This window comes from Solea senegalensis, linkage group LG19, assembly GCF_019176455.1.
Source record: "Solea senegalensis isolate Sse05_10M linkage group LG19, IFAPA_SoseM_1, whole genome shotgun sequence".
Classification (NCBI taxonomy): Eukaryota; Metazoa; Chordata; class Actinopteri; order Pleuronectiformes; family Soleidae; genus Solea; species Solea senegalensis.
Window position 1 is genome coordinate 12503578 of NC_058038.1, and position 24550 is coordinate 12528127.

A 24550-nucleotide genomic window follows, 5' to 3' on the forward strand; every position below is an offset into this window, starting at 1 on the left:
GTGGCCCTCAGGTGCAGAATAAAGCAGTAGACAATGAATGAATGAATGAATGAATATTACAACAATATGAGGCAAAAGGAATTGTTTATAACAAGTAAACGTGTGTCTGTCGTTCCATTCACCTCTGTTATTTCTTTATCAGTCACCCGTGTGAGTGAATATTTACAACCACAGACAAAAAGCACCTCTGTGTACATTTAAATCTCGGCTGAACCGTCTACTCTAAAGATTAAGCAATCAAGAAAATAAATAACATTTCCTCATAAAAATAAATAAAACAAAAAACCTGTGATTTAGTCACAAAAGTGCAGGATTGTTGATTGTTGTACTACTGGCGTAAAGCCTAAGTAGTGCACACACATAGAACAGAAAGCACAGACAGCTGCAAACAATACACCAGTGTCCACCGACATTTTTTCTGTTTACATACCAATGACCCTCAACTGCTGAACCAACGTACAAAAACCAACTCACACCAACTGTTAAGCCAATTATCATAAACTCCTGAGTCGTTAGTTATTACACACATTTTTTTTTTATCCTATTACAACATTTCTGTTTACATAAGTCACATGTAACAGCTACGCAATTCCTCAAAGGATTAAGTGTTAACATTACGTTATATAAACTCTAGATACTGTCGCCGTTGAGCGTAATACTTAAATACAAAGAGTAAATACAGACATCGAGTTATTCAAGTAGTTCTGTTAGTACATGTTAATCCAAGCTTAAATTTCTCCCTGTGCAATACTTTTCTTTAGCCTCTATAGCTTTCTGATATTTGTTGTACTTTGGAATGCATTGTTGCATCACACATACAGCTTCTTTGTATAACACTGAGGTTTTATTTCTGTTTTTTTTCCACAGGGACGGAATTAAAGGAACAGTGCTGACTAACTAAAGTATAGGTGCATCGACATGACAGGTGATAAGAGGATTACACACGCACAAGTGCCGACTGTGATTAATGCATCTGCACTGTGCAAGGTGGTTTTCCATTACTAACGCAAAACCGCCACAAAGTGTTTTTCCCATGTTAAGAACGTCGACAGATCAATTATTATATGCTCACTAGGCACAGCTATGAGAAATAATGTCCCCGTCTGCACGTCTGTTCTCGCCGAGGTCCTCTTTGGTCTTTTGGATGCAGGTGAATATCTCCTTGAAGAGGGCCTTGTACTCAGGCTGCTGGCCGTCTTCCAGAGCCACCGCCAGATCAGACAACACGGTCGAACTGGACAGGCGTCGGCATGTCCGGGTGCTTGCAAAGGGACTATGGGATGTCTGCACAGCTTTATGGCTGAGTCCGTCTGTAGCCTGATGGCATCGCAGCAGCAGCTCATCATATTTCACCTAGAAAACACACAGGCATTCATATCTTAGAGAAGTGGTTTTATTTTTATTTTAATCGTTTAAACTCGGGCTGAGCTCATTCCTAATTTGAATGTATAAGGATACTAACATACTGATTTTGCAATTTTCTATTTTTTAAAATCACAATTCAATGATACATTTCTTGAGACAATAAACCCACAAGTTAGATTTCCAAAATCAATGCACATCGCACGTCAGTAGTCTGACATTTTTTTTTAAGTCAACTGCTACATTTTGGAATTGAAATAAATACAAATGAGGCCCAAGTACAAAATATATATTTTTTTTTTTAGCTTTGCCAACTCAGTGTTCACACTGTAGGACACACCACAAATGTGAGCTTTGACATCTTTCAAATGAAACTTCAAAACTCTGGACTGCTACTTTTCACCTTTTCTGTTTATCAAGCTAGTCAAAATATCACGATGTGTTTTATATCACCATGAAAAAAAAAAAAACTAAAAAAACACCCTCCAATAAATCTATGTTACATTTTTCCTCAGCCGTAGTTTAAACCATAGACTGCTGGAGAAGAATGACATAATCAAGTTCAGATTCAAAAAGGGTCATGCTGTGCAACAAAGAAAAAATTCTCAATTGTTTTATTATTACTTGCATACATCACCTTCAGGGCACTGTACTGTGCGTCCACCTCGTTGAGCAGAGAGATGCCCCTCTGTTTCACCGCCTCCGCTCGCCTTATACACAGCTGCTCATGACCGCGGCGGATTTCATCTGGGTTTGCAGTTCGCAAAACGCTGTCACTGTTACACCTCTGTCGAGTGAATCTTCTCCGCTCCTCATCATTCTCCACCCTCTCCTCTGCGTCACTCTGCATTGGGCCGGGCTTTTCTTCAGAGGCAAAGAAAACTGTATCTGGCAGCAGAAGTTGGTCTGGTATTCTGACATAGAACATAGATAACAGAAAATAAGGTGACGTTACACATCTGATTATGACCCATATCTAAAAAAAGAGAGTCAATATAACTCAGTCGAGAAATGAATTCAGTCCTGACCTCTTGGCACAGTCGCTGCGCCACAGAAGCCGCAGCTGTTCCACTTCACCCTCCAGCTCCTTCTGCCGGGCCCAGCAGCCCGAGAGCAGAGACAGCCGCTGCTCCAGACTCATGTTCTCCCTGATTGTCAACTCACTTTCCCGCTCTGCCGTATCCCTGCGGCTCCGCTCCACCACTAACTGGGCCTGAAGGGTCTGGATGGAGCGCTGGAGAGCTGCATTCTCCTCCTCTGGGTTTAGGCATCTGTCTCGGTCATGGAAAAAACCCTGAGGTGACCACAGACTGTCCACATGCAGAGTGTCTGACCTGAGACAGGACAGGTAGGTCAAGTGATGCCAAAATTTGAAAATGAAAAAAATTATTAGTAGATGGGGATATTTTTATTGGAAACACTAAAATGTGACAGTAAAAATGGTGATAGTATCATGGAAGTGTGGTTATAATTTAACATAAGGGAAGTAACATTATGGTAATACCATCTTATTTTTAGGTTATCACCAAATAATGAGGATGAAATTCATCTTTTTAATACGGTAATTATCAAACCAACATTTTTATGTCACGGTATTACACTGATACTGACTAAAGTAATTCTCATTACCAAGCTTTTACCAGGACATTACTTTGGTACATTACATGGTGTTGCTGTATACCCCTTACTAATCTATTAGTACTTTTACCATTATTACCACTAGTAATAATATCTCAGATCTACCCTATTACAGTTGTCAGCAGAAACTCTATTTCTAGAAAATCTACAAGACACATTTCAAGGTGAGTAACAATGTATGTGTTATACACAAGCAAAATACCTGTCACTGTGTAAATCATACAGCTCTTTGAGACAGGACACACTCTGTGCTCCGAGGTTGCGTCGTTGCTCTGATAGCTCTCTCTTTTTTCTCTCTTCCTGGGCGGCCTTGAGCTCATCCACCTGGGTCTGCAGGTCCTCCATGTGGGTCTGAAGTCCATCAATGGTCTCTGTTAGACTGCAAGGAAAAGCAGAGAAATGACTGTGAAGTCCTCCTGAACCTCCAGGTTTATTTTCACTCTTGTTAAAACTTTTCACAAGTGTTTCTTGGCATTTTTCGATGCAGTTACTGTGTGTATGCAGCAGTCTTGCTTCACATTTGTAGCTGCTGACATAAAATGCATCACTGTGTGCGCGTCATGTTAATGTCACGGGCGACATGAAAACAAAACACTGCTATAGTGAGAAACGCAGACTGAGAGTCATGTGGAGCTGATCATGTGACAATGGTTTGAATGTAGTGAAAATCTACATTCAAAGTAGCTGGAATGATTGATAAAGTATTTCTAATTCTGATTTATATCTAAAAATGACTCCCTACAGCTTTGGAAGGTCATTTTATTGAAGGCAAATAAACTGACCTGTGGATCTTCTGCTGAGCCAGTCGGTTGTCCTGCACTAGTCTCCTGTTGCCCTGCTCCAGATCCCTGGCGGCCATGTCCAGCTGCTCATATACTTTGGCGTGCTGGTCATTCATCTGACGCAGCAGGTCCACCTGCTTGGTGAGGTACTGGAGCAGCAAGAGATGGAAATGACAAAAGTTTAGGTATGGTATATTAAATAAATGACTTTTCCATGACTAAATGTTCCAACCTAATTCAATGTTGTGAGCGAGCTGTCACGAGGAAATTTGTCATTTGAAGGACTCAAAAATGCTGATGCTATATCATTTACTTTTATTTAAAAACACAAAAGGTTACTTAGAGAGAAGAACGAGAGGAGAACAGTACATGATCTTTTACACAGTTTTACAACAGTCAAAGGCTTCGTTAAAAAAAGAAAGTCCGGGTTACATTTAAATGTTATTTGACTTGTAATTGTTGTTGTACAGGCCACGAGTTCATGACATGGGCTAAATTACTTTTCTCTGGTGGAGATCAATGCAGTCATTTTGTCTGATGTACACAGAGAGACGCTCTGCCCTGTGTCACATTACCATGTTCAGGTGTGTGCACGGCTTTCACACAGTCATTAGTGAAGTGACTAAGACCAGCAGCGGACACGGCATGAGAATGAAGGTCAGAGACACATATGGGGATTACCATATCAACTTCAATAAATCCTGAAGCCACCGGCCCTCCCACTGATGTAAACAAATTAAGGCTCTTATCATTGTTGACCCACTGAATGCTACAGTACGTCCTTGGAATGTCTCATACTGAAATATGAAGCATAACAGTATGTATTTAGAAGCTATAACTGACAACCCATGAGCAAACCAAAAACTGTGCTCTGTAGTTTGAAAGGTGAACGCTAGAATTTAGTAACTTATTCATCTAAAGAATGGTGAAAATACATGGGATGAAACTCACAATAATGTCTTTTCTAGTTTTACTAGACTAGACTGGGGAAAGTGCAACCACAAATATAAATCTTGTTTAGGGCATATGCCTCTGTCTCATAGCTGTTCCCAATTCCCACTGATTAATTCCTTCCCTAACGTTTATCACCTCGATCTCCTGCAGCTGCTCCTGGTTGGTGGAGTACATCTGCTGCAGAGCCTGCTCCAGCTCATGGTTCCTGTCGAGCAGGGTTTTCCCCAGCTCTGCGGCCAGGTGGAGATCTGTCAGAGCACCGGGGGAAAAAATGTAAACATGAGACACAAGACAGCTTCAATGCCCAAACACAGGCAACTGATAGAGGTAGGTGAGTGTAAATGATGTGTATACAGACTTCCAATAAAACACACAAGCCATTGTTCCCATGCTGTTCGTATTTGACACTGGTGAATCACACGGGAATCTGAGGCATGTCTTGGGATCTCTGTGTGACCCTTCCCCCTCAATACTTTCTCTGAGGGAAAGTGTGTGAATTAATATTTTCTGCTACACTCTACACGCATAAGAGAGCCGTCTGTCTTTGTTATTGCGTCTTGTGTTAATTACATGTGTCACTAATAAAGTGCACCATCTGCGTGTCTAGCTCACAATTTATGAACAGCAAGGTTATTGGAAAACAGTCAACACAGAACCAGTGAGCGCCTCAGGAAATCCTGGCTATATAGAGCTCTCAGGATGTCTCAGCTCTTTCTGCAATCTTACTTGATCTGTGCAGCAGTTGGGATGGGATGATATACAAAATATATTGTGCTAAAAAGCACTCGTACTAAGTTGACTTGTGACTTTATTTCTAAACGTCACAAAGGAGAGCCTGTATATTTCCAATCATTCCGGTGGTGACTTCATGAATATAATGACCTTTTTTAAGATTCTTGTTTGTTATTGTTAATGACATTGGAAACATTGGTTAATCAGTTTTCCTTTGTTAACAATCTGACAAACCAAATGAAGGTTTGAGAATCTAAGAAAAACAAAACTATATTATATATATGCTTTTAAGATTTTCTGCAATAATATGGTGTGTAGCAGAACATTTTTTGTGTGAGCCCATTTGTTATTGTGTATATGTATCAAGCATTGGATTACTTCAGTAAAAACCGTCACTCACTGACAAGCTCACATGTTTTGTTTTACTAATATAATAATAAGATTACCTGCACTTGAACACAATACAGCAGCTGATGTTTACTCAAATATTTAATTGTTCTCCGTCTTTTCTTGTAGCTAGTTGGATATGGACATTGATGATTTTATTCCGATGTTTTCCTTTATATTATTATGCAGCTGTTTGTAGGGTCAATGTGAGACCACACACACAAACACACACACACACAGCCATGCAGCTCCTACCGTGTTCAAGGTCTTGTGGGTTGTGCCAGCAGGATTCTCCATCCGTTTCAAACTCTTCCTCCAAAATCATGTCAGTCAACATTTTATAGCCTCTGGGTTCAAGTGAGGACTCCACCTGACTGAAACCTGACACACCGGTGTGTGTGGTTGCTGGACCGCCTGTCGTGTGAACAGGAAGGGAAATCTGCAACCTACCAGTGAGAGAGGAGCGTTAAGTCTCTGAAGCAACGTGGCAAGTGTTTACTTATAAGCTGTGGGTCTCGCCCTGCTGCACACACACACACACACACACACAGTTGTTCTTGTAGCCTTAACCCGGAGGAACATTTTTTATTAGGATTAATGAGCAAACTCTCTGTTTTTGTGGATATATTTAACAGTGATGCTAAGCAACATCAACGTGCCGCGACAACACTTCCTGCTTCCAAGACTGTTGATTAAACTACCTGAGCTGCTGTGGCCGTGGAGGAAAACCAACCTCAGGTGTGCACTTTGCAAAAATGAATGCATTCAGAAACTTCCGCGTCAATCGTGCAGCTCTGGCCTATGCCATGACTACACTGGGAGCAAGCATGATAAACAATGTATTTGGCTTCTACTATGTCAAACTCTTCCTCAACAAGTACCAAATCTCAGAGGGAGCTTTCCACCAATCACAAGTGAGTATTTTTCTGATGCACTACTGTTTTATTTATACAAATTGAGTTTGAAAGTTTGGCCAAGATCACCAAATTCCTCTTTCTTTCATATAACATATAGGTTAGTTTCTTGTTGGCTCAATATATGTATAGTATAGACAATTTTTTTTTGAAGATTTGTTGTTGGGTTCTTTTAATGTTTTTTTTTTTTAATTATTATATCTCGACTTTTGCTAAATCCACACATTTTGTTTTATGGGGGCAGAACACTTGATTCTTGCCCTTGTGAGGGGTCCAGTTGAGGGGGCAAGACACTCGATTCTGGGGAGTACTGCCCCCTCTTGCCCCTTTGAGGAGCTGGCCCCGCTTCCTATTGCAGAACACACCCCAGTTCAGTTGGGTGTCATGCTCTTGTTTTGGTCAAATGAGACAACAAAAGACGTTAGGTTGTACATGGTAGTTTGCCAGTACCCACACATGTAGCACAAGTCAGCGCTCAAATACTACAAGGACACACACATTAAGTTAGGGTGATTTCCTTGTGAGATGTCAGCGCAATTGGAGTAGAATATGAGACTGAATATGCATGCTTTCAACAACTGACTGACATCTGACATGGACCCTTGTGTAAAGTGCAACTAAACCCCTAAACATGGCGTGAGCAGCTCGATGTCTGATTTCATGACCAGACAACGTCCCCTCACTGCTCCCCTCTCTCGCTCACTCCTCCTCAGTTCTCAGTCCACTTCTTTGGCATTTTTCAAAATCAATGCGGGCTTGTGCATGCATGTGGAAATTGAAAAGCAGCTTTCTGTGAATGAGGTCAGGGTTAGATTTAGAATAGATTTTTTCAACAAATGATTAATTTATTGGTTGATTATTTTAACGATATTCAAATTTTTCACAAGTAATGTTTTGCACATCCTCTCCACAGGTGGTGTACATGGTGTGGAATGCGTTCAATGACCCTCTCTTCGGATACCTGCAAGATAATTCCAAAATGCCTTGCTGCTCTCAGCGACGTCTGTCCATCCTATACGGGGCTCCCTTCTACTCACTGGCGTTTCTTATAGCCTGGTTCCCATGGCGGACCTACACCCCTGGGGACTGGATGAGTGGCCTACATTTGATGGTGGCGCTGTGTGCTTTTGATGGCATGCTGACTTTTGTGCTGTTGGCACAATGTGCACTATTCACAGAGATTTCCAGCAACCATAACAACCGACTAAGACTAATAAAGTACAGCCAGGTAAGGACTTTGTTTATGTCCTTCTTTTTCTTCTGTGCCCCCCTTCCAACAAAGTATGACTTTTCAGCCTTATTTTATGCCCTCTCTCCAGGTGGCATCTCTTATTGGTTCCTCCAGTGTCCTTTTCTGTGGTGTGCTGTCCAATAACATGGAGGACTTTGCATCCTTCCAAGCCTTCGCAGTGCTAATTGCTGTCCTAAGCTGCGTCTGCATGCTCTACACGGGCTTCCACAGTGACAGCCGCTATGACAACAGAGGATCAGATTCAGTTTCTGGGTGTGATCACACATCCCATCAATCAGTGTTGTCCATCTCCATGTTAAGAACACTAATCTGGCAAATCCTGACCAATCGGGACTTTCAGCTATTTGTGCTCATGAACTTCTTCCACGTTTTCATGCTGTCTTTCTTTAACAACTTCATGATGATATTTGTTGAGCACTTGATTCCTCCAGATGTGCTTCCATCCTTGGCCAAGAGCATCATGTATGGAGCAGGACACATCTGTCCACAGGTATTGTGCTGCCAATCACTAAATGCATGTATCGCACTCATGCATTAGTCATAGCAAAAATAATTATGAGCTGTCAAACACCTGCATTTAATTTATTAATCTGACATTTTCTTCTTAAGTTGTTAGTGTTGAGCTGTCGGAGACTGCTGCAAGGCGTTGGCTACTACAAGATTATCCTCTGCAGCTTCTACGTAGAAGCAGGAATGGCAGCTGCCATGCTCATGCTTGGTCGTCAGCACTACTATATTGTGGCATTTTTCCTCACCATCAACCTGTAAGACTTTAATAACGTTCTCCATTTAAAAAAAATATTCACAGTATCACTTCCTGTGAACCGGTCACCTTAACCTTTATGCAGGGTTTTACGCCAAGCATCCTGCAGTCTCTTTGGGCTGCCTTTGGCTGACATCATTGACAAGGACATGCAGCAGTACAAGCGCAGGTAAAGAAAACTTGCTTATCAGCACACTTACAAAAACACAGCCATTGCTCACACGCAATTTTTATAAATATATTTAAACAAAGTGAGAACTAGTCATTTTTAACCCTAACCCATTTAGTGGTAGTGAATTTGTCCTCTGCATTGAGCCCATCCTTATTATACACTAGTAGTGAACACACACAACCCGAGCGCAGGAGCAGTGGGCAACACTCATCTGCGCCTGGGGAGAAGTGGGGGATTAGGTGCCTTGCTCAGGGGCCCACCATAAGCATAAACCCGTCCTGGGATTGAACCAGTGACCTTCCAGTTATAAATCCTATTCCTTTCCTCCTGGCCAAGGCCTGTTATTTGATGTAGACAACATATATATAAGGATTTACATTTACACCTTTCACCTTCAAAGATGGTTTGCCTGCATTTACGTCATAGAAAAGAAATGTGGGATATTGATGATCAAGTTACAAGTTATTTGATAAATGAAAATATGTTTTATCTGACTTTTCTTTTTCTTTTTTTCTACAGTGCCCCTCTCTCCTCTATGGTGTTTGGGACAAATGCTCTCTTCACTAAGCCAGCTCATTCTCTGGCTCCTATGTTGGTGCTCAGTATTGTCAATCAGTTTGGATATGAAAAGCTGAAGGACCTAGGACAGGAGGCAAATTCAAGGTACTGACACTTTGTTGCTTCTTAAATATCCAAATAAGGTCACATTTACAGTTGGAAGAGTGCAGACCTCTGTCACCTGCGTTTTACTTAGCGATACCTGAAATGTTTACATTTTGAGCCACTGGATCCAGGAGACATAAATGTTCAAATTAAATTGCCACATGCTATCTGGATCATACAGATAGAGAGGGAGTTGCTAACACAGGGACAAACTTACAGAGAAACCCACACAGATGAAAACATTATCTCCTTGGTGGAGGTAATACCTGTGATGTCTAAATTAGAGCTGAAACAATTAATCGATTAATCGATTACTAAATGAATTGGCAACTATTTTGATTAATCGGTATGAAGCTTTTTTCATGATTAAAACAAAATTTCCGAATGTGAATATTTTCTTAATTTCTTTGCTCTGGATAACAAAGAAATCATTAAAAGTTAATCATTTTGGTTTGTGGACAAAACAAGACATTTGAGAACATCGTCATTTCCAGGTTTGACAAACACGATCATTTCCTGACATTTTATGGACCAAACAATTAATCGAGAAAATAATCGACAGATTAATCGATTATGAAAATAAACATTAGTTGCAGCTCTCGTCTATATCAGTACAGTTACAAAGTAAACATACCAACACTTTGTGTTTTCTTCTTTCTAGTGACTTGGAAAGCCTCCATAATGTGATGTTCTACTTAGTGTGTGTGGCGCCAATATGTGTCGCTGCTGCACAAGTCCTGGCTTGGAAGCCTTTCTCTATCCGCCAAAGTCACTCAGTCGAAACAAAGTGTATTGATGGCTAGTTTTTGTGCTCACTGCACTCAACGTTCTACAATTCTTAAAGTGGGATTTGGGAATATTCATAATTGCTTTACCGAGACCATGTCGAAAGTAATGTTTGTTGAATCCTGGGTTGTAACGGTGTTCATGTATGTACATAATGTTTTCATACAAATAAATGATCCTCTTTGCTGGGCTTATGGACAAGTGCACCACTATCTAAATTAAAAGTAAATATACATTTTGACATGAGGGAAAACAAAAATAAAGAAATTAAAATCTATTTAAGGATTTACTTCTTCATTGACATCTTCCACTTACAAAGATGGTCTGCCTGCATTTATGGCATAGAAAGAAAATGTGGGATGTTGCAAGTCATTTTGTAGATTCCTCTAACTGCTGTATATTAAATGTATATTTAACAATTAAGCCTTGGATAAGCACTTTATAATACTAATATGGTGTGCAGCAAAACTTTAATTATATTCTTCTTCCCCAGTAAAAATCACTCACTGACAAACTCAACTAGAATAACACACGTTTTTATTAATTTAATCAAATACTAATGACCTGCACTTAAACACAATACAGCAGCTGATGTTTACCTAAGTATTTTTTAGTTGTTATTTTCTTTCTTCTTAGTTTCTCTTCTAGTTGCTTAGATATGGACATTGATAACTTTATTATTTTGCTTCATTGGCTTGTAATTCCACCCTACATATATTTTCTGTTTAAATAGTACACAGCAGATGTCCGGTGTGTTTTCCTCTATACTATTGTTGGTGGGGTCAGTGTGAGACAGGGTGCGACCACACACACACTCACACACACCCATGCAGATCCTACCGTGTTCTAGATCTTGTGGTTATTGTCAGCAGGATCCTCCATCCGTGTCAAACCATTCCTCCAAATACAGCCTCGGGTTGAAGTGAAGACTCCACCTGACTGAAACCTGACACACAGGTGTGTGTGTGTGTGTGCGCGTGTGCGTGTGGTTGCCCCACAGCCCGCCGTGTGTGTATGGGAAGAAAAACTGCAGCCTACCGGTGAGAGAGGAGCGTTAAGTCTCTACAGCAACGTGGCAAGTACCTAATACACGACAACATCCGGTAGGTGGCAGATGTGAGAAATCATCGTTATTATAATGATAATTATTATTATTATTATTATTATTATTATTATTGTTGTTATTTTATTAATGAATCGTGAATCGTTTCTCTATTTTAACCAACGTAAGTTTCACAACCATTTAACATGAAGTCCAACAAACACCGCTGTCTACTTTTTGTTTGTTTTCTTTACTTCCTGCTTTCATTTGATTGGCATTTTCTATCAGCCAATCACAAAGCAGCAGTGTAACTTCATTGCGATACTGGTCAATCAAGTGTTTGCTTATACGCTGTGGGTCCCGCCCTGCTGCACGCACACACACACACACACACACGAATCAAGTTTGACGGGTTAGAGGATCGAGCTTAATTTTAGAAAAGGAAAGTTTTCTCGTAGCCTGAAACATTTTAATGCGTTGGCATTCATAGAAAAGAGGCAGCTGCAATATATTTTTTATTGGGAATAATGAGCAAACTCTTTGTTTTTTGTGGATAGCTTTAAACAGAGATGCTAAGCAACATCGGCGTGCAGCGAGGACACTTCCTGCTTCCAAGACAGATACAAATCACCTGAGCGTCTGTGGCCGTGGAGGGAAACCTACCTCAGGTGCGCACTTTGTAAAAATGAAGGCACTCAGAAACATCGGGATCAATCCTGCAGCTCTGGCCTATGCCATGACCACATTGGGAGCAAGCATGATAAACAATATATTCAGCTTCTACTATGTCAAACTCTTCCTCAACAAGTACCAAATCTCAGAGGGAGCTTTCCACCAATCACAAGTGAGTATTATTCTGATGTACAGCTGTTCTTTTTAATAAACAAATTGAGTGAGAAATGGAAAAACCGATGGCTGTGTCATAAAAGCACACACAAAAAAACAAGAACTAGGGTTTGTATGATGCAAACCTGTCGTCTGCACATTTCCGCATTGTTCTGCACAGAATCCACGCACACCTGTTTGATATCTTTTGCCATTCATGTGTATGGGGTTTGTCATTATGGACAGCTACAATTCAGCTGTGGATATCTGTAAATGAATCGTAGGTATCTCTAATTCCACTTTCAGATATCACCATGCAAGTTCCAGATATCTTCAATTATTATCATTTTTCAATTATGACCTTGAATTAGTCATAATGTTATTGTAGATTAGAGATATCTACACTGCTACTGGAAATGGAAATTGTGATGCATTGAACATGCATGCTTTGAACTGGCTGACATGGACCCTTGTTTAAAGTGCAACTAAACTGTGCACATTTTCACAGTTTAGTGTAAAATATTGAAATTATACATTTTATGATTTTTTTTTATTTTATTTTTTAAATGGTGAATCTTCTGCCTCTCTGGTCAAACACCAGCTACTGTATTCAAATTTTGGCACTGACTGTTTTAGACCATGCTTGCATCACTGATGCACTCTTTCATCACACTCTTGCCTAATAAAGCAACCACAGGAGCTCTTGCTTTGTCACCTTTCTCTTTCCACCACATGAAGCACATTGTGAGCAGCACCTCATTAGAAAGCTGCAACTCAGTGTCTGATTTCACTATGTCCCTCATTGTTCCACTCTCTCTCTTTTTCCTGCTCTATCTCACGCAGGTCTCGGCCCACTTCATTGGCCTTTTTCAAAATCCGACATTGGGTGGAGTTAGCTGCAGAAGAGAGGGTTTAGTTACACTTTAAATATGCACACAACCGCGGGCTTATACGCACATGTGGAAATTGCAAAGCGGCTAGGTTACGGTTAGATGTTGTTGATATAGAGGTAAGTATGACCCGGCTCTTATAAATCATCAATCATAAGTCATAATAGTTACTGATGATTCTTGTTGTTGTTATTATTACCCTCTCCACAGGTGGTGTACATGGTGTGGAATGCGTTCAATGACCCTCTCTTCGGATACCTGCAAGACAATTCCAAAGTGCCTTGCTGCTCTCAGCGACGTCTGTCCATCCTATACGGGGCTCCCTTCTACTCACTGGCGTTTCTTATAGCCTGGTTCCCATGGCGGACCTACACCCCTGGGGACTGGATGAGTGGCCTACATTTGATGGTGGCGCTGTGTGCTTTTGATGGCATGCTGACTTTTGTGCTGTTGGCACAATGTGCACTATTCGCAGAGATTTCCAGCAACCATAACAACCGACTAAGACTAATAAAGTACAGCCAGGTAAGGACTTTGTTTATGTCCTTTTCCGTCTTTGTGCCCCCCTTGCCAACAAAGTATGACTTTTCAGCCTTCTTTTATGCCCTCTTTCCAGGTGGCATCTCTTATTGGTTCCTCCAGTGTCCTTTTCTGTGGTGTGCTGTCCAATAACATGGAGGACTTTGCATCCTTCCAAGCCTTCACAGTGCTAATTGCTGTCCTAAGCTGCGTCTGCATGCTCTACACGGGCTTCCACAGTGACAGCCGCTATGACAACAGAGGATCAGATTCAGATGATTCTGGGTGTGTTGATGAGACATCCCATCAATCAGTGTTGTCCATCTCCATGTTAAGAACACTTATCTGGCAAATCTTGACCAATCGGGACTTCCAGCTATTTGTGCTCATGAACTTCTTCCAGGTTTTCATGCTGTCTTTCTTTAACAACTTCACGATGATATTTGCTGAGCACTTGATTCCTCCAGATGTGCTTCCATCCTTGGCCAAGAGCATCATGTATGGGGCAGGATTCATCTGTCCACAGGTATTGTGCTCGCTGCAGTAATAACAATAATAATTTTGTCCAGCCCATAGGACTATACTGACAATTTCACATGGCTAATTCCATCCATGTTGCATGTCCTTCACTCACATTGTTTCTAATTTTGTTTTTAGTTGTTAGTGTTGAGCTGTCAGAGTCTGCTGCATAGCCTTGGCTACTATAAGATTATCCTCTACACCTTCTACACAGAAGCAGGAATGGCAGCTGCCATGCTAATGCTTGGCCATCAGCACTACTATATTCTGGCATTTTTTCTCACCATCAACATGTAAGACTTTATTGACATATTCCATTAAAAAAAGAATTCTATCACTTCACGTCATTTGAATCATACTTGCTCCGTCACCATCATCTCCTACTGTATGCAGGGTCTTAATCCAAGCAGCCTTCAGTCTCTTTGGGCTGCCTTTGGCTGACATCATCGACAAAGACATGCAGCAGTACAAGCGCAGGTAAAGAAAACTTGCTTCTCAGCACACACACAGCCATCCCTCACACGCAAATACATGTGATTATTATTATTATTGTTATTATTATTATTATTATTATTATTATTATTATATGTGTTCTGCCTTTTTAAAGATACATTTAAACACATAGGTTTTCTGATAAATGAAAACATGTCTTATCCGAATTTTCTTTTTTCTTTTTTCTGCAGTGCCCCTCTCTCCTCTATGGTGTTTGGGACAAATGCTCTCTTCACTAAGCCAGGTCATTCTCTGGCTCCTATGTTGGTGCTCAGTATCGTCAATCAGTTTGGTTATGAAAAGCTGAAGGACCTACGACAGGATGCAAATTCAAGGTACTGACACTTTGTTGCTTCTTAAATGTCCAAAAAAAGGTCACATTTACAGTTTCAAACAAACCTCTGCCAAGACTTAAACACTTGCATTTTACATGCCAGCACCTGAAATGTTTACATTTTCATCCACTGATGTGTTAAGATGTTGCTGAGATATACTGTATGCCTCTGAACTTGTTAAATGGGACTCATCTGATAGATTTTGACTGAGATATTTGACAGTTTTGCCCATTATATAGTTTTAGACAATTTGATCCTTCTTTATGACATCAGTGGGTAGATTCTTACCAAAATGTAATGGAAACATACTTGGCGTGATCACCTACCTATCACACAAAATTCAGATTGATCCGTCAAAAACAGAAAGAAAGTTGCTAACAGAGGGACAAACGCCTTGGCGGAGGTAATAACTCCAACTGTGCAGTTACAAAGTAAACATACCAACACTTTGTGTTTTCTTCTTTCCAGTGACTTAGAAAGCCTCCATAGTGTGATGTTCTACTTGGTGTGTGTGGTGCCAATGTTTATCGCTGGTGTACAAGTCCTGGCTTGGAAACCTTTCTCTATCCGCCAAAGTCACACCGTCGAAGCAAAGTATATCGATGGCTAACTTCGGTGCACTCAACTCTCGGAGGCAGCTGAGCTGTTCTACAATTCTTAACCTGGCATTTGGGAACATTCTTAATTACTTTACAGGGACCATGTTGAAAGTAATGTTGTTGTAGAATCCTGGGTTGTAATGGTGTTTATGAATGTATAATGTTTTCAAACAGATAAACAATCCTCTCTGTTGCGCTTATGGACATGTGTATCACTATTCAAATGAAACATAAATGTACATTTTGACATGAGGGAAAACAAAAATGGAGAAATTAAAATCTGTCAGGATTGACTTCCTCATTGACATAGAGTATCTCACCTCCAAAGACTGCATTCATGGCAGTGAAAGGAAATGTGGGATGTTGATGATCATTGCAAGCAATTTTGTGGATTATCTATTGTATATCAAAACCCAACTATTAAGCCTTTGATAAGCACTTTATATACTCATGCTGTTTCATCCTTAGTGAACCAAAACCACTGTGGCACAATGTTCAAATGGAACTTAAGTCATATATGCTGGTTTTTACTTTATTAATATAAATTATGTATTTATGGCCTATACAAATGAACGAAGCACATGAACCTGAGCACTGACAACTGTTAACCCCTATGTGTTGTGCAATAACTCCTAGACTCAGAAGTAAAACAAAAAAACAACTTTATTTTCTTTGAGGACTTTAACATCTCAGGCTCACGTTTGGTTTTATCACTTGTGGCATGGAGAAAACTAAAAAGTACATTTTGCTGTGGTCTGCGATAATGCAAGCACTTTAGGCAGCGTAAAAAGACATGAATGTGTCCCTTGCTACCTGCAAAGGCTGTAGACCTTTTGTAAGCATATACAGTATTGTGTCAGAAACAGCATATTTACATGGTGCAAAGTTACCAGCAATTTTATCTCAAGAAGCAAATGTCACTAACTACAGTAAATTACGTCATGATCTTATGTGTGTATATGCCTGTGATCAAGGTGGTCAGTCATTAAGATAGAGAGTTATGAACAAGAGGAAGTGCAGGTTTTGGTCTAATGGTATATATATGTATGTATTTATATATATGTATGTATGTATATATATATATGTATGTACTGTATATATATATGTGTGTGTATATATAGATAATTGATAACATTTCACATTATATTCACAACATTAATATATATATATATATATATATATATATATATATATATATATATATATATTAATATTCACCTTTGCAAAGGACGAAAAGGGCATAACTGAGCAGAATGTGTCGACATGATGTTTCAGTAACATATTGCCCTACTTTAAATTTTGTGCTAAAACTGGCAGTTTTGGTGCAGTGGCTAGCATTGCTGCCTCACAGCCAGAAATGATTTATATGAATTTACATGTTCTCCCCATGAGCATGTGGCTTCTCTCTGGGTGCTCCAGCCTCTTTCCGCACTCCAAATTGACAGTAGGAGTGAATGGTTGTTTCTGTACATTGGCCCTATGATGGACTGATGATCTATCCTTGGTGAACCCCGCCTTTTGCCCCATGTCATGTCAGCTGGGATTGGCTCCAGCTTCCCCCGTGCTTCCCCCGTGACCCTCATGGAAGGTCGATGGACTGCTAGTTTATATATAATATACCTTTTTGTCATTACATAATTTATAATGATTAACTTTATATATACAAAATTCTCCTTGCATTTTTTGGATTGTTTTCCAAAAGATATGATTTCTACACAGCTCCACTCTGAATCTACCCCCATGTTTATTTCCTTATTTGTTGAGAAAATGGTGCATAGTTTTACAATCCTGACAGAAAATGCTATTGTTAAAAATCAGATTGAATCCTCCAGGACATGGACTGCGACCTCTGTCTGCTCCTGTGCAGAGTTATTTTAGAATCCACAGAATGTAGACAAACGCTGAAACCGTGTGGAATGTCTCATTTTATGAGAAACTGTGAGCAACCTCTGCTGATGTGTCAATTTCCTCAGTCACGCGAGTGTCCTGGTGTTTCATGACTTGCATTTCCCCCAGTTGAGAAGACAAAGGTCTGGCTGCCAATTAATGTCTTTGACCATCAGTTAGACGTTTTGATAGATGTCATCAGCTGACCTGTTGAATTTGGCATTTGCAGCCTGTGACAGTGTTTATTAGTTTATAGTTAAAAAAATGGAAATTTTCTAGAGCAACAGGAAATGTGATATGCAGAAGTTTTTGCCCAATCTGCCTGTTGACTAAATCTCAACTACTACTGCAACACAATTTACCTCAACTTGGAGACTGCTCTGGCCCTTTTCCAAGTTCCTTCTGCTGTTCATTTCTTGCAGCACATCATGGAACTTTGTTGTTTTAGTTGAGTAGTTCTGAAAACAGAATTCTAACATTTGTTATCATACCTACTGGAAATATTCAGTTGATCTGTCTTTTCACAACCAGACTTTACACAGGCCTTGTTCCTCTATTTCCTCTATTGGGCTTTTCCCAATTTAGTTCACAGTTTAACATGTCATATACAAATTGAAAGAAAAAATCATTCACTTATCTACAACCTTGTCGGTTTTGCACGTTTTTCTGCAAAAACTCACCTTGCGGCCGTGCTAGAACACAGAGAGAAAACATTAAAGTTACATATTTTAAGATCTCATTTGAATTTGAAATGAATATAGTGAGGTAATTGTACCTTTTTTAAAATGATGAGTGTCACAATTGCTATGCTGTAGATGACCAACAGGACAAATGATGACCATAGAAGAATGTTGCTTGCCACTGTTTTAACATTTCCTGAAAACAGAGCAAAGGTCTGTCATCAAATCTCAGTCAAAATATCCAAACACATGTGCCAATACAATTTTTTTCTTACCTGTCACTGTGAGAACTGTACCCGGCCCAACATGCTGTGTGCCACTCTCCGCAGTGAGTTCAGAACACACTGCAGCACAGTGGTAGATTCCACTGTCATTTTTCTGAAGTGACTTGATGCGTAAAGATGCTCCATTCAATGTGTATTTGAGAGGATTATCCCGCAGGTTGAGGCGAACATGTGAGTGCTCTTTGAAAAGAAACCACTCATAACGCACGCCAATGGCTAAGCACTCTGAACTGCCATTACAAGGCAAAACAACGACTTGTCCTCGTTCCTTCAAGATCTCCTTCTGTGGCTGTCTTAAGCAGTCATTTACTTTTCGCATACTCTCTGGAAAGAAATATGACAAACGCCATATGTAAGATGTCAAATAATGTTTTCTAAGCCCAAAATTGTTTAATAGTAACCACTGCACAATAACACCCAGGAGCTTTGATTTAAGTTTATTTTTTTATGAGGCACAATAACAGTTAGAAAACATTACCCCCCTAAGTAAATACTGTGCACAATGACAGACCACATGTGGGAAAATAAATTTTACCTGTTACTGGCAGGTTGGTGAGGACGAGAGAAATCCAAAACAGCAGCTCCATGTCTGACGCTTGACAGAGTGAGTGATCTCATGATTACTTGCATGATGTTGTCCAACTTCCTCAGCACTCACTTCCTATTTCCTACTTGGGTGATATCTCATATTTCATATGTTCATGACTCATGGAATCAAGGAGATTTAATGGTTGAGACTGACCTGGAGTCAAGAATTTCTCAGATTCTTTGTCTGATGGAATACACCATAAGAACTAGATATCTGAAATTATAGTTACAATCGTCATCAGGATTCACCGAAGAGCACCAATAGTAAACAAAGTTACATGGGGATCTTATTGGGCACTGCATCACTTTTCTCTACTAGAAAGACACTCATTTAAAAACAATACAATTTATAATTTGCTTTAGAGGCCACATACGAATGGCAGGCAGTAGGGCACTTCCCATGTTTCAAACTTCAAACTTGGAACTTGCAGACCACATGACCACATCAATCTCATGTGGCACGCCACTTAATATTATAAAATTATTATAATGAGTTATTTCTGTATGTTTGTTTTTTTTAAAAAAAACTGGATTAATTTAGCATCATACATATGTTTATTTGTGGCAAGAGGCTCAAGTTTTCAGTCTCTGTGGGTCCAGCTCGTGGTGGGCGGCTCATGTGTTGTCAATCAAATTTTTGCTCCAATCAAATCTGCTCCCTTTGTTTTCTCACGCCCCCTTCCACGTCGACCTGCACTTTCGCCATATTTTCAATCCTGTCGAGACCCGCATCTCTGTTTGCCACCAAGTTTAACCCGAGGACCCTTCTCACAGCTCTACGCTTGGGCTTATTTCTGAGGAAACATCTCTGTTAGCTTCACTGCCGTGTCTGCGAGCTCTTCCTGCTGCAACCATGAACATCTTCAGAGGGATTGCGGACTTCTCCCATCTGGCTGCTATCATCATACTGCTGCACAAAATATGGAAAAGCAGGTCGTGTGCAGGTAAGTCAGTGCTGCTGTTCGTCATGCACATGCTCCACTATGACTTTCCTGATTTTACAGGTTGACTTCTATAAATGCCAAAGTGGCCGGTTTTAAAAGCTTTGTCCCGCCTCACTCAGTACCCTCTAATGCAGCTAGCTAACGTTTCCCCACTCATTCATTTGACCCATTGGCTACGAGCGTTAGCGGTCAGTTGACTCACTGGTTCGTAACTTTAATAAACTATTGTGTGTGCAATGTGCACTCTCTTCAATTCTATTGCGGTTTACACAACACATATGTGGTTGAATGTTTGTCTTATCGACGTAAGTAGCACCTACATCCGAATGTAGTATATCTGTCTTAGTGGAAGTTAACTCTGTTAGCTAAACTGCTGGTTGAGGGAGTCTGTACATAGTTAAGTACAAATAAATACACGTATGAGAAAACATTAATACAAAATTTGTATTAGAAGTACTTTATTTGCCACACACATAAAGACACAGCTTGATGTTCAGTGCTCGACTTGTTTGGTCTGGCTTCTGACGTGGCGTTCTTACAACAGCGGTCAGAAGTAGCGAACCTTTACTTTTCATCATTTTTTGTTGTGAAGTATAAAGGTAGACAGACTTGACAAGGCAGATAACCAATCATTGACATTTATATTATACTAAACACGTATCAATGCGAAGTGAAAATAAAATGCGTTGAAATAAAATTTAGCGCACAGCAAAAAAAAAAATGCGTTAACGGGTCACTTTTAATAATTTGAAGGCATCAGTAGTATTCAATATTATTTCCGTAGTCTTTTGTTGGCTTCTGTGTCTTGTCATATGAAGCAAACTCTCTCTTAATATCCACCTGTAAAGGTTGTGTTTTTTCCATTTGTTTGGATAAAAGTCTTACCCAACATTATTGTTGAGTGTTTTGTCAAACTTCTGAGCTGCTATCCTCCCAGACAATTCCAAATGTGATGTTCTCGTTAAACGTGGAAGAGTGACTGCACTTTGGGCTCCACCTAATCATGCATGTCACCCCCAACTGCAAGATGGCCATAGTATAGAATAGGCAATATTATGTTCAATGGGAAATCATTGTCATCTTAGGATATCACCCGAAGCACATATATCTTTAATACTTGTGTCTAACTTTACAAAATGCTTGTTTGTGTTATTCTGCTCATGAACACCTGTAATGTGTTAAGAATAAAACCCTCTTCTCACCACCACTGATTTCTCATGTGGAGTAAAGTAGTCTTTCGGTTCAAAGTTTAGAGGTTACATCAGGCCACAGATGATTACTAGATTGGTGTGTTTGTGTATCGTCTTTAGATATTATGCATCAATAGTTTGGTTTACTACAACACATGACAAATGTTGTTGAAGATTGCAATACAAAGAGTATGAAATATTTAGAAAGTAGTGCAGAGTGTTAGCTAAAGAGGTAAGTAAGGCTGTTTTACAGGTGAGGAGTGTAGACACTAAATATTGACTCTCCAAAGTTGTTTGAGCTCTCTTGTGAAACAATGAAATGGCCCGCACTGTAGGACCCGAGTCATCTGGAGGGAGTCTACTCCAAACTCTGTTCTGAATCATAATGCCCATATAGCATTCACACAGAGGAATGGAACACCTACCACCTAGAGGCTGATGAAACAGACCTCTCTTGTGATGTGAATGCAGGGCTTCATTTAAAAGAAAACAAAATCACCTTGCTTTCTTTTTAGAATGAGAATGTCTATCGTTCTGAAGGTGATGGAATGTCCCAAATTTTAATTGATTGACAATTGATCATTTGAAAAATGTGTATCGCGATGAAGGTTGTGGATACCTCAACCAGCCCTACCTTGTTAAAATATCTTGTTTTTTCATGCTAGAGTAGTTTTAGAAAATAAAACTGAGTGGGCATACAAATGGATATCCATTCACATACATACACACTAGATTGTGTGTGATAAATATTCCCAATTTTTCCAATTAATGTCGCTGATCAACAAGGCAAAGTATAATTATTCACCCTTACTACTAGAGAAGCATATCTGAAGTGCTCATCACTGTGGTGCACCTTTAACCGAAATGAAAAATGTGCTTGATATTTGTGTTAAAGGTATCTCTGGAAAGAGCCAGATCCTGTTTGCCATTGTGTTCACCACACGCTACTTGGATTTGCTGACCTCCTTCATCTCCCTCTACAACACAAGCATGAAGGTAAGACAGCCGTTAAGTCTCAGCCCAGACCGGTAGCCTTTCTACCAGTGCACCCTGACTGATGTGTGGAATGGTTTTGTGTTGTTTACCAGGTGATCTACATCAGCTGTTCATATGCCACAGTCTATTTGATCTACATGAAATTTAGGGCTACGTACGATGGCAACCACGACAGTTTCCGTGTGGAGTTCCTGGTTGTTCCTGTTGGAGGTCTTGCTGTTCTCATCAACCATGACTTTGCCTTGCTAGAGGTGGGTTCAGCCTCCTGTACTGCAATCTGTCTGTGATAGAATTCATTCCTACATGGTGACATATAACTTCTTTGATCAGATCCTTTGGACATTCTCCATCTACCTGGAGTCTGTGGCAATTCTGCCTCAGCTCTTCATGATCAGTAAGACGGGTGAGGCGGAGACGATCACCACCCACTATCTGTTCTGCCTGGGCTTGTATCGAGCCCTCTACCTCTTCAACTGGATCTGGCGTTTCTACTTTGAGGGCTTCTTTGACATGATTGCTATTGTGGCTGGTTTGGTCCAAACTGTCCTCTACTGCGACTTCTTCTACCTTTATGTCACCAAAGGTGAGTTCTTAACTGGTATCATCTATTTATACAACCACTAGCAATAGTAACTGCAACTGGGCACAGCAACAACAACACAGATGTATCTCTGAAACATTATACTGTAGTTCAATAAAGAAATGTTTTAGAGTTAGTAATTTACATACAATTATTTATTTACAGTAGCTTCCAACACATAGTTGCAATTGTCATCATCATGTAGACTGTAGTCAGTTCACTCAGTTCCTTTAAAACAGAAACTCTGGTGCTTAGTTTTCTACATGACGACTGTCTTAAACTTTTTCTTCTCTCTCAGTATTGAAAGGCAAGAAACTAAGCCTGCCTGCGTAAAACGGAGGTGGAGACAGCGACTCCCAGTAGACTCGGGGGGTGCGGAGATGACATCTTGGAATTCTCGTGACCTATAGCAAAGGACACCTGGGACAGAGAGTCAACCAACAGGGAAAAACACTAGTCCTCTTGAAGATTGATGATTGAACTGGTAAATGCCAACAAACACCAGAGCTGAACAAAAATCATCCCAGATCAACTTTTGGATTTTTGTGTTCAGCATCTTGCCTTAAACTTCTTTTCATTGTTGTTCAGATAGGAGAAAAGGCTTCTTTTTCTTTTTCCTTGTCTTTCTTTCTTTGTTTTTTGTGAGGTGGATGTGTTTTTTTTTACTTTTATAATGTCACAAAGGGGGTTGTCTCTGAGAAATACCTTGTTTGACTTAGTAATGAAATGCACAAATGTACAGTCTTATTAAAGAGTGAGATAAAGAGTAATGTATCCGAGTGCCTGATGTAGAGTATGCCCATTTTCTCACAGTATTTTTCTTTTTTAAACCTTTTAATTTTTTATCTGTATACATATGCAGTAACCCTCTCTTGGAAACATTTAAAAGAGGCCAACATTCACAGTTTGATGCTTTATAATATCTCTATACATTAAAAACTGGGGTTAAAAGGAAACCAATAACAATATTTTTACATAAATGCCTTCAGTCTTTTAATCATAGGTGTCAGCATTTTCAAATTGATCTAATTTGGAATTAAACTTTTCATGCAATCTTTTCTTTAGCTTACTGTGTTGGAGAAGCTGTTATGCAGTGCAACTGTTTTGTGGCTTAAATATGAATCCAAACCTTGTTTCTGTCAAGTGTAATCCAGTCATAAATGCAAAAGAAATGATGACCGATTGAACAATGATTGCACTCGTCACACACGGATGAGCAGAGCAGTTACCTGGCATCAGAGTCCTCTGTCACTTCCAACTGGTTGTGACATTTCATTTGTTAACCCAGCGTGTGTAGTGTGAACATTTCAACAGTTCTGATATTTTGCTGCAGTAGTGGGTTGTTTTTCTTTTCAATGACTGCATTTGCATCATATCTAAAAGGCCTCTTGTTAACCTCTTTAAAGTTGCCATTCTTAGAAGAAGTATTTCAACTTTTTATGTCATTGTTTTGCATGTTATCACCTCCATTAAAGATTTTATGAGAATCACCCTTTAGTGCCACTTGTTATTGAAGTGATGCAAGCCCTAATGAGTATGATTTGTTCGACTATGGCAGAAAAGCAGTGGTTTAATTCATATTTTGCATATCCATTGTCTACCTCTTAGTCCCCACCCGCCAGGGTCGCAGGGCTGCTGGTGCCAATCCCAGCTGAGATTGATCGGAAGGCGGGGTCACACCCTTGACAATCATCTAGTGGTAAACCCAGAGCAATGTATTCTTGTTATTCCTGCATGTTTGGCTCAATGGTCGGTTTAATTCACTTCTGTAGAAA

General features: G+C 40.0%; 5 protein-coding genes across 7 annotated transcripts; 3 read left to right on the forward strand and 2 right to left on the reverse strand.

Moving 5' to 3' along the window:
- Positions 1 to 67: 67 nt before the first annotated feature.
- On the reverse strand, positions 68 to 11454 carry cdr2a (cerebellar degeneration-related protein 2a). The gene is made up of 8 exons (XM_044051864.1): positions 11246 to 11454; positions 6111 to 6301; positions 4872 to 4984; positions 3783 to 3931; positions 3203 to 3379; positions 2391 to 2696; positions 2000 to 2276; positions 68 to 1353 (listed from the first exon to the last, which is right to left on the reverse strand). The coding sequence occupies exons 2-8, from the start codon at positions 6190 to 6192 to the stop codon at positions 1072 to 1074; spliced, it is 1386 nt and encodes a 461-aa protein (XP_043907799.1). The 5' UTR covers positions 6193 to 6301; positions 11246 to 11454; the 3' UTR covers positions 68 to 1071.
- Positions 6299 to 10688, forward strand: LOC122785868 (transmembrane protein 180-like). 2 transcript variants are annotated; one of them, XM_044051863.1, is made up of 8 exons: positions 6299 to 6363; positions 6491 to 6769; positions 7683 to 7997; positions 8089 to 8511; positions 8631 to 8785; positions 8870 to 8953; positions 9476 to 9619; positions 10281 to 10688. In XM_044051863.1, exons 2-8 carry the CDS (start codon positions 6611 to 6613, stop codon positions 10420 to 10422), a joined length of 1422 nt encoding a protein of 473 aa, XP_043907798.1. In that variant the 5' UTR covers positions 6299 to 6363; positions 6491 to 6610; the 3' UTR covers positions 10423 to 10688. The 2 variants fall into 2 exon arrangements, with proteins under 2 accessions (XP_043907798.1, XP_043907797.1); XM_044051862.1 differs by lacking the exon at positions 6299 to 6363 and having other exon boundaries at positions 6377 to 6769.
- A 357-nt stretch (positions 11455 to 11811) lies between the features above and the next one.
- Positions 11812 to 15931, forward strand: LOC122784688 (transmembrane protein 180-like). Of its 2 annotated transcripts, none has more exons than XM_044049998.1 (7): positions 11812 to 12291; positions 13373 to 13687; positions 13779 to 14207; positions 14339 to 14493; positions 14594 to 14677; positions 14884 to 15027; positions 15496 to 15931. In XM_044049998.1, the coding sequence occupies exons 1-7, from the start codon at positions 12133 to 12135 to the stop codon at positions 15635 to 15637; spliced, it is 1428 nt and encodes a 475-aa protein (XP_043905933.1). In that variant the 5' UTR covers positions 11812 to 12132; the 3' UTR covers positions 15638 to 15931. The 2 variants fall into 2 exon arrangements, with proteins under 2 accessions (XP_043905933.1, XP_043905934.1); XM_044049999.1 differs by lacking the exon at positions 11812 to 12291 and adding an exon at positions 13085 to 13281.
- Positions 15932 to 17351: 1420 nt separating this feature from the next.
- Positions 17352 to 19099, reverse strand: si:ch211-139g16.8. Its single transcript, XM_044051153.1, has 6 exons — positions 19013 to 19099; positions 18469 to 18801; positions 18289 to 18389; positions 18194 to 18205; positions 17876 to 17971; positions 17352 to 17743 (listed from the first exon to the last, which is right to left on the reverse strand). Exons 1-6 carry the CDS (start codon positions 19062 to 19064, stop codon positions 17690 to 17692), a joined length of 648 nt encoding a protein of 215 aa, XP_043907088.1. The 5' UTR covers positions 19065 to 19099; the 3' UTR covers positions 17352 to 17689.
- A 655-nt stretch (positions 19100 to 19754) lies between these two features.
- kdelr2a (KDEL endoplasmic reticulum protein retention receptor 2a) lies at positions 19755 to 24265 on the forward strand. Its single transcript, XM_044049986.1, has 5 exons — positions 19755 to 20009; positions 22095 to 22195; positions 22288 to 22446; positions 22526 to 22778; positions 23074 to 24265. The coding sequence occupies exons 1-5, from the start codon at positions 19919 to 19921 to the stop codon at positions 23106 to 23108; spliced, it is 639 nt and encodes a 212-aa protein (XP_043905921.1). The 5' UTR covers positions 19755 to 19918; the 3' UTR covers positions 23109 to 24265.
- Positions 24266 to 24550: the final 285 nt, after the last annotated feature.

Coding starts and splice junctions, on each gene's coding strand:
- LOC122784688 (XM_044049998.1), top strand. CDS start 12,133: ATGAAGGCACTCAGAAACATCGGGATCAATCCTGCAGCTCTGGCCTAT. Junction 14,678..14,883: donor ATGCAGCAGTACAAGCGCAG/GTAAAGAAAACT, acceptor TTTTTTCTGCAG/TGCCCCTCTCTCCTCTATGG. Junction 15,028..15,495: donor CGACAGGATGCAAATTCAAG/GTACTGACACTT, acceptor TCTTCTTTCCAG/TGACTTAGAAAGCCTCCATA.
- cdr2a (XM_044051864.1), bottom strand. CDS start 6,192: ATGTTGACTGACATGATTTTGGAGGAAGAGTTTGAAACGGATGGAGAA. Junction 3,380..3,782: donor GCTCAGCAGAAGATCCACAG/GTCAGTTTATTT, acceptor TTTTCCTTGCAG/TCTAACAGAGACCATTGATG. Junction 1,354..1,999: donor CACAGTACAGTGCCCTGAAG/GTGATGTATGCA, acceptor TGTGTTTTCTAG/GTGAAATATGATGAGCTGCT.
- si:ch211-139g16.8 (XM_044051153.1), bottom strand. CDS start 19,064: ATGGAGCTGCTGTTTTGGATTTCTCTCGTCCTCACCAACCTGCCAGTA. Junction 18,802..19,012: donor CACCAACCTGCCAGTAACAG/GTAAAATTTATT, acceptor ATTTCTTTCCAG/AGAGTATGCGAAAAGTAAAT. Junction 17,744..17,875: donor AGAGCAGTCTCCAAGTTGAG/GTAAATTGTGTT, acceptor ACACTGTCACAG/GCTGCAAATGCCAAATTCAA.
- LOC122785868 (XM_044051863.1), top strand. CDS start 6,611: ATGAATGCATTCAGAAACTTCCGCGTCAATCGTGCAGCTCTGGCCTAT. Junction 6,770..7,682: donor GAGCTTTCCACCAATCACAA/GTGAGTATTTTT, acceptor TCCTCTCCACAG/GTGGTGTACATGGTGTGGAA. Junction 8,512..8,630: donor CAGGACACATCTGTCCACAG/GTATTGTGCTGC, acceptor TTTCTTCTTAAG/TTGTTAGTGTTGAGCTGTCG.
- kdelr2a (XM_044049986.1), top strand. CDS start 19,919: ATGAACATCTTCAGAGGGATTGCGGACTTCTCCCATCTGGCTGCTATC. Junction 20,010..22,094: donor GAAAAGCAGGTCGTGTGCAG/GTAAGTCAGTGC, acceptor TTTGTGTTAAAG/GTATCTCTGGAAAGAGCCAG. Junction 22,196..22,287: donor TCTACAACACAAGCATGAAG/GTAAGACAGCCG, acceptor GTTGTTTACCAG/GTGATCTACATCAGCTGTTC.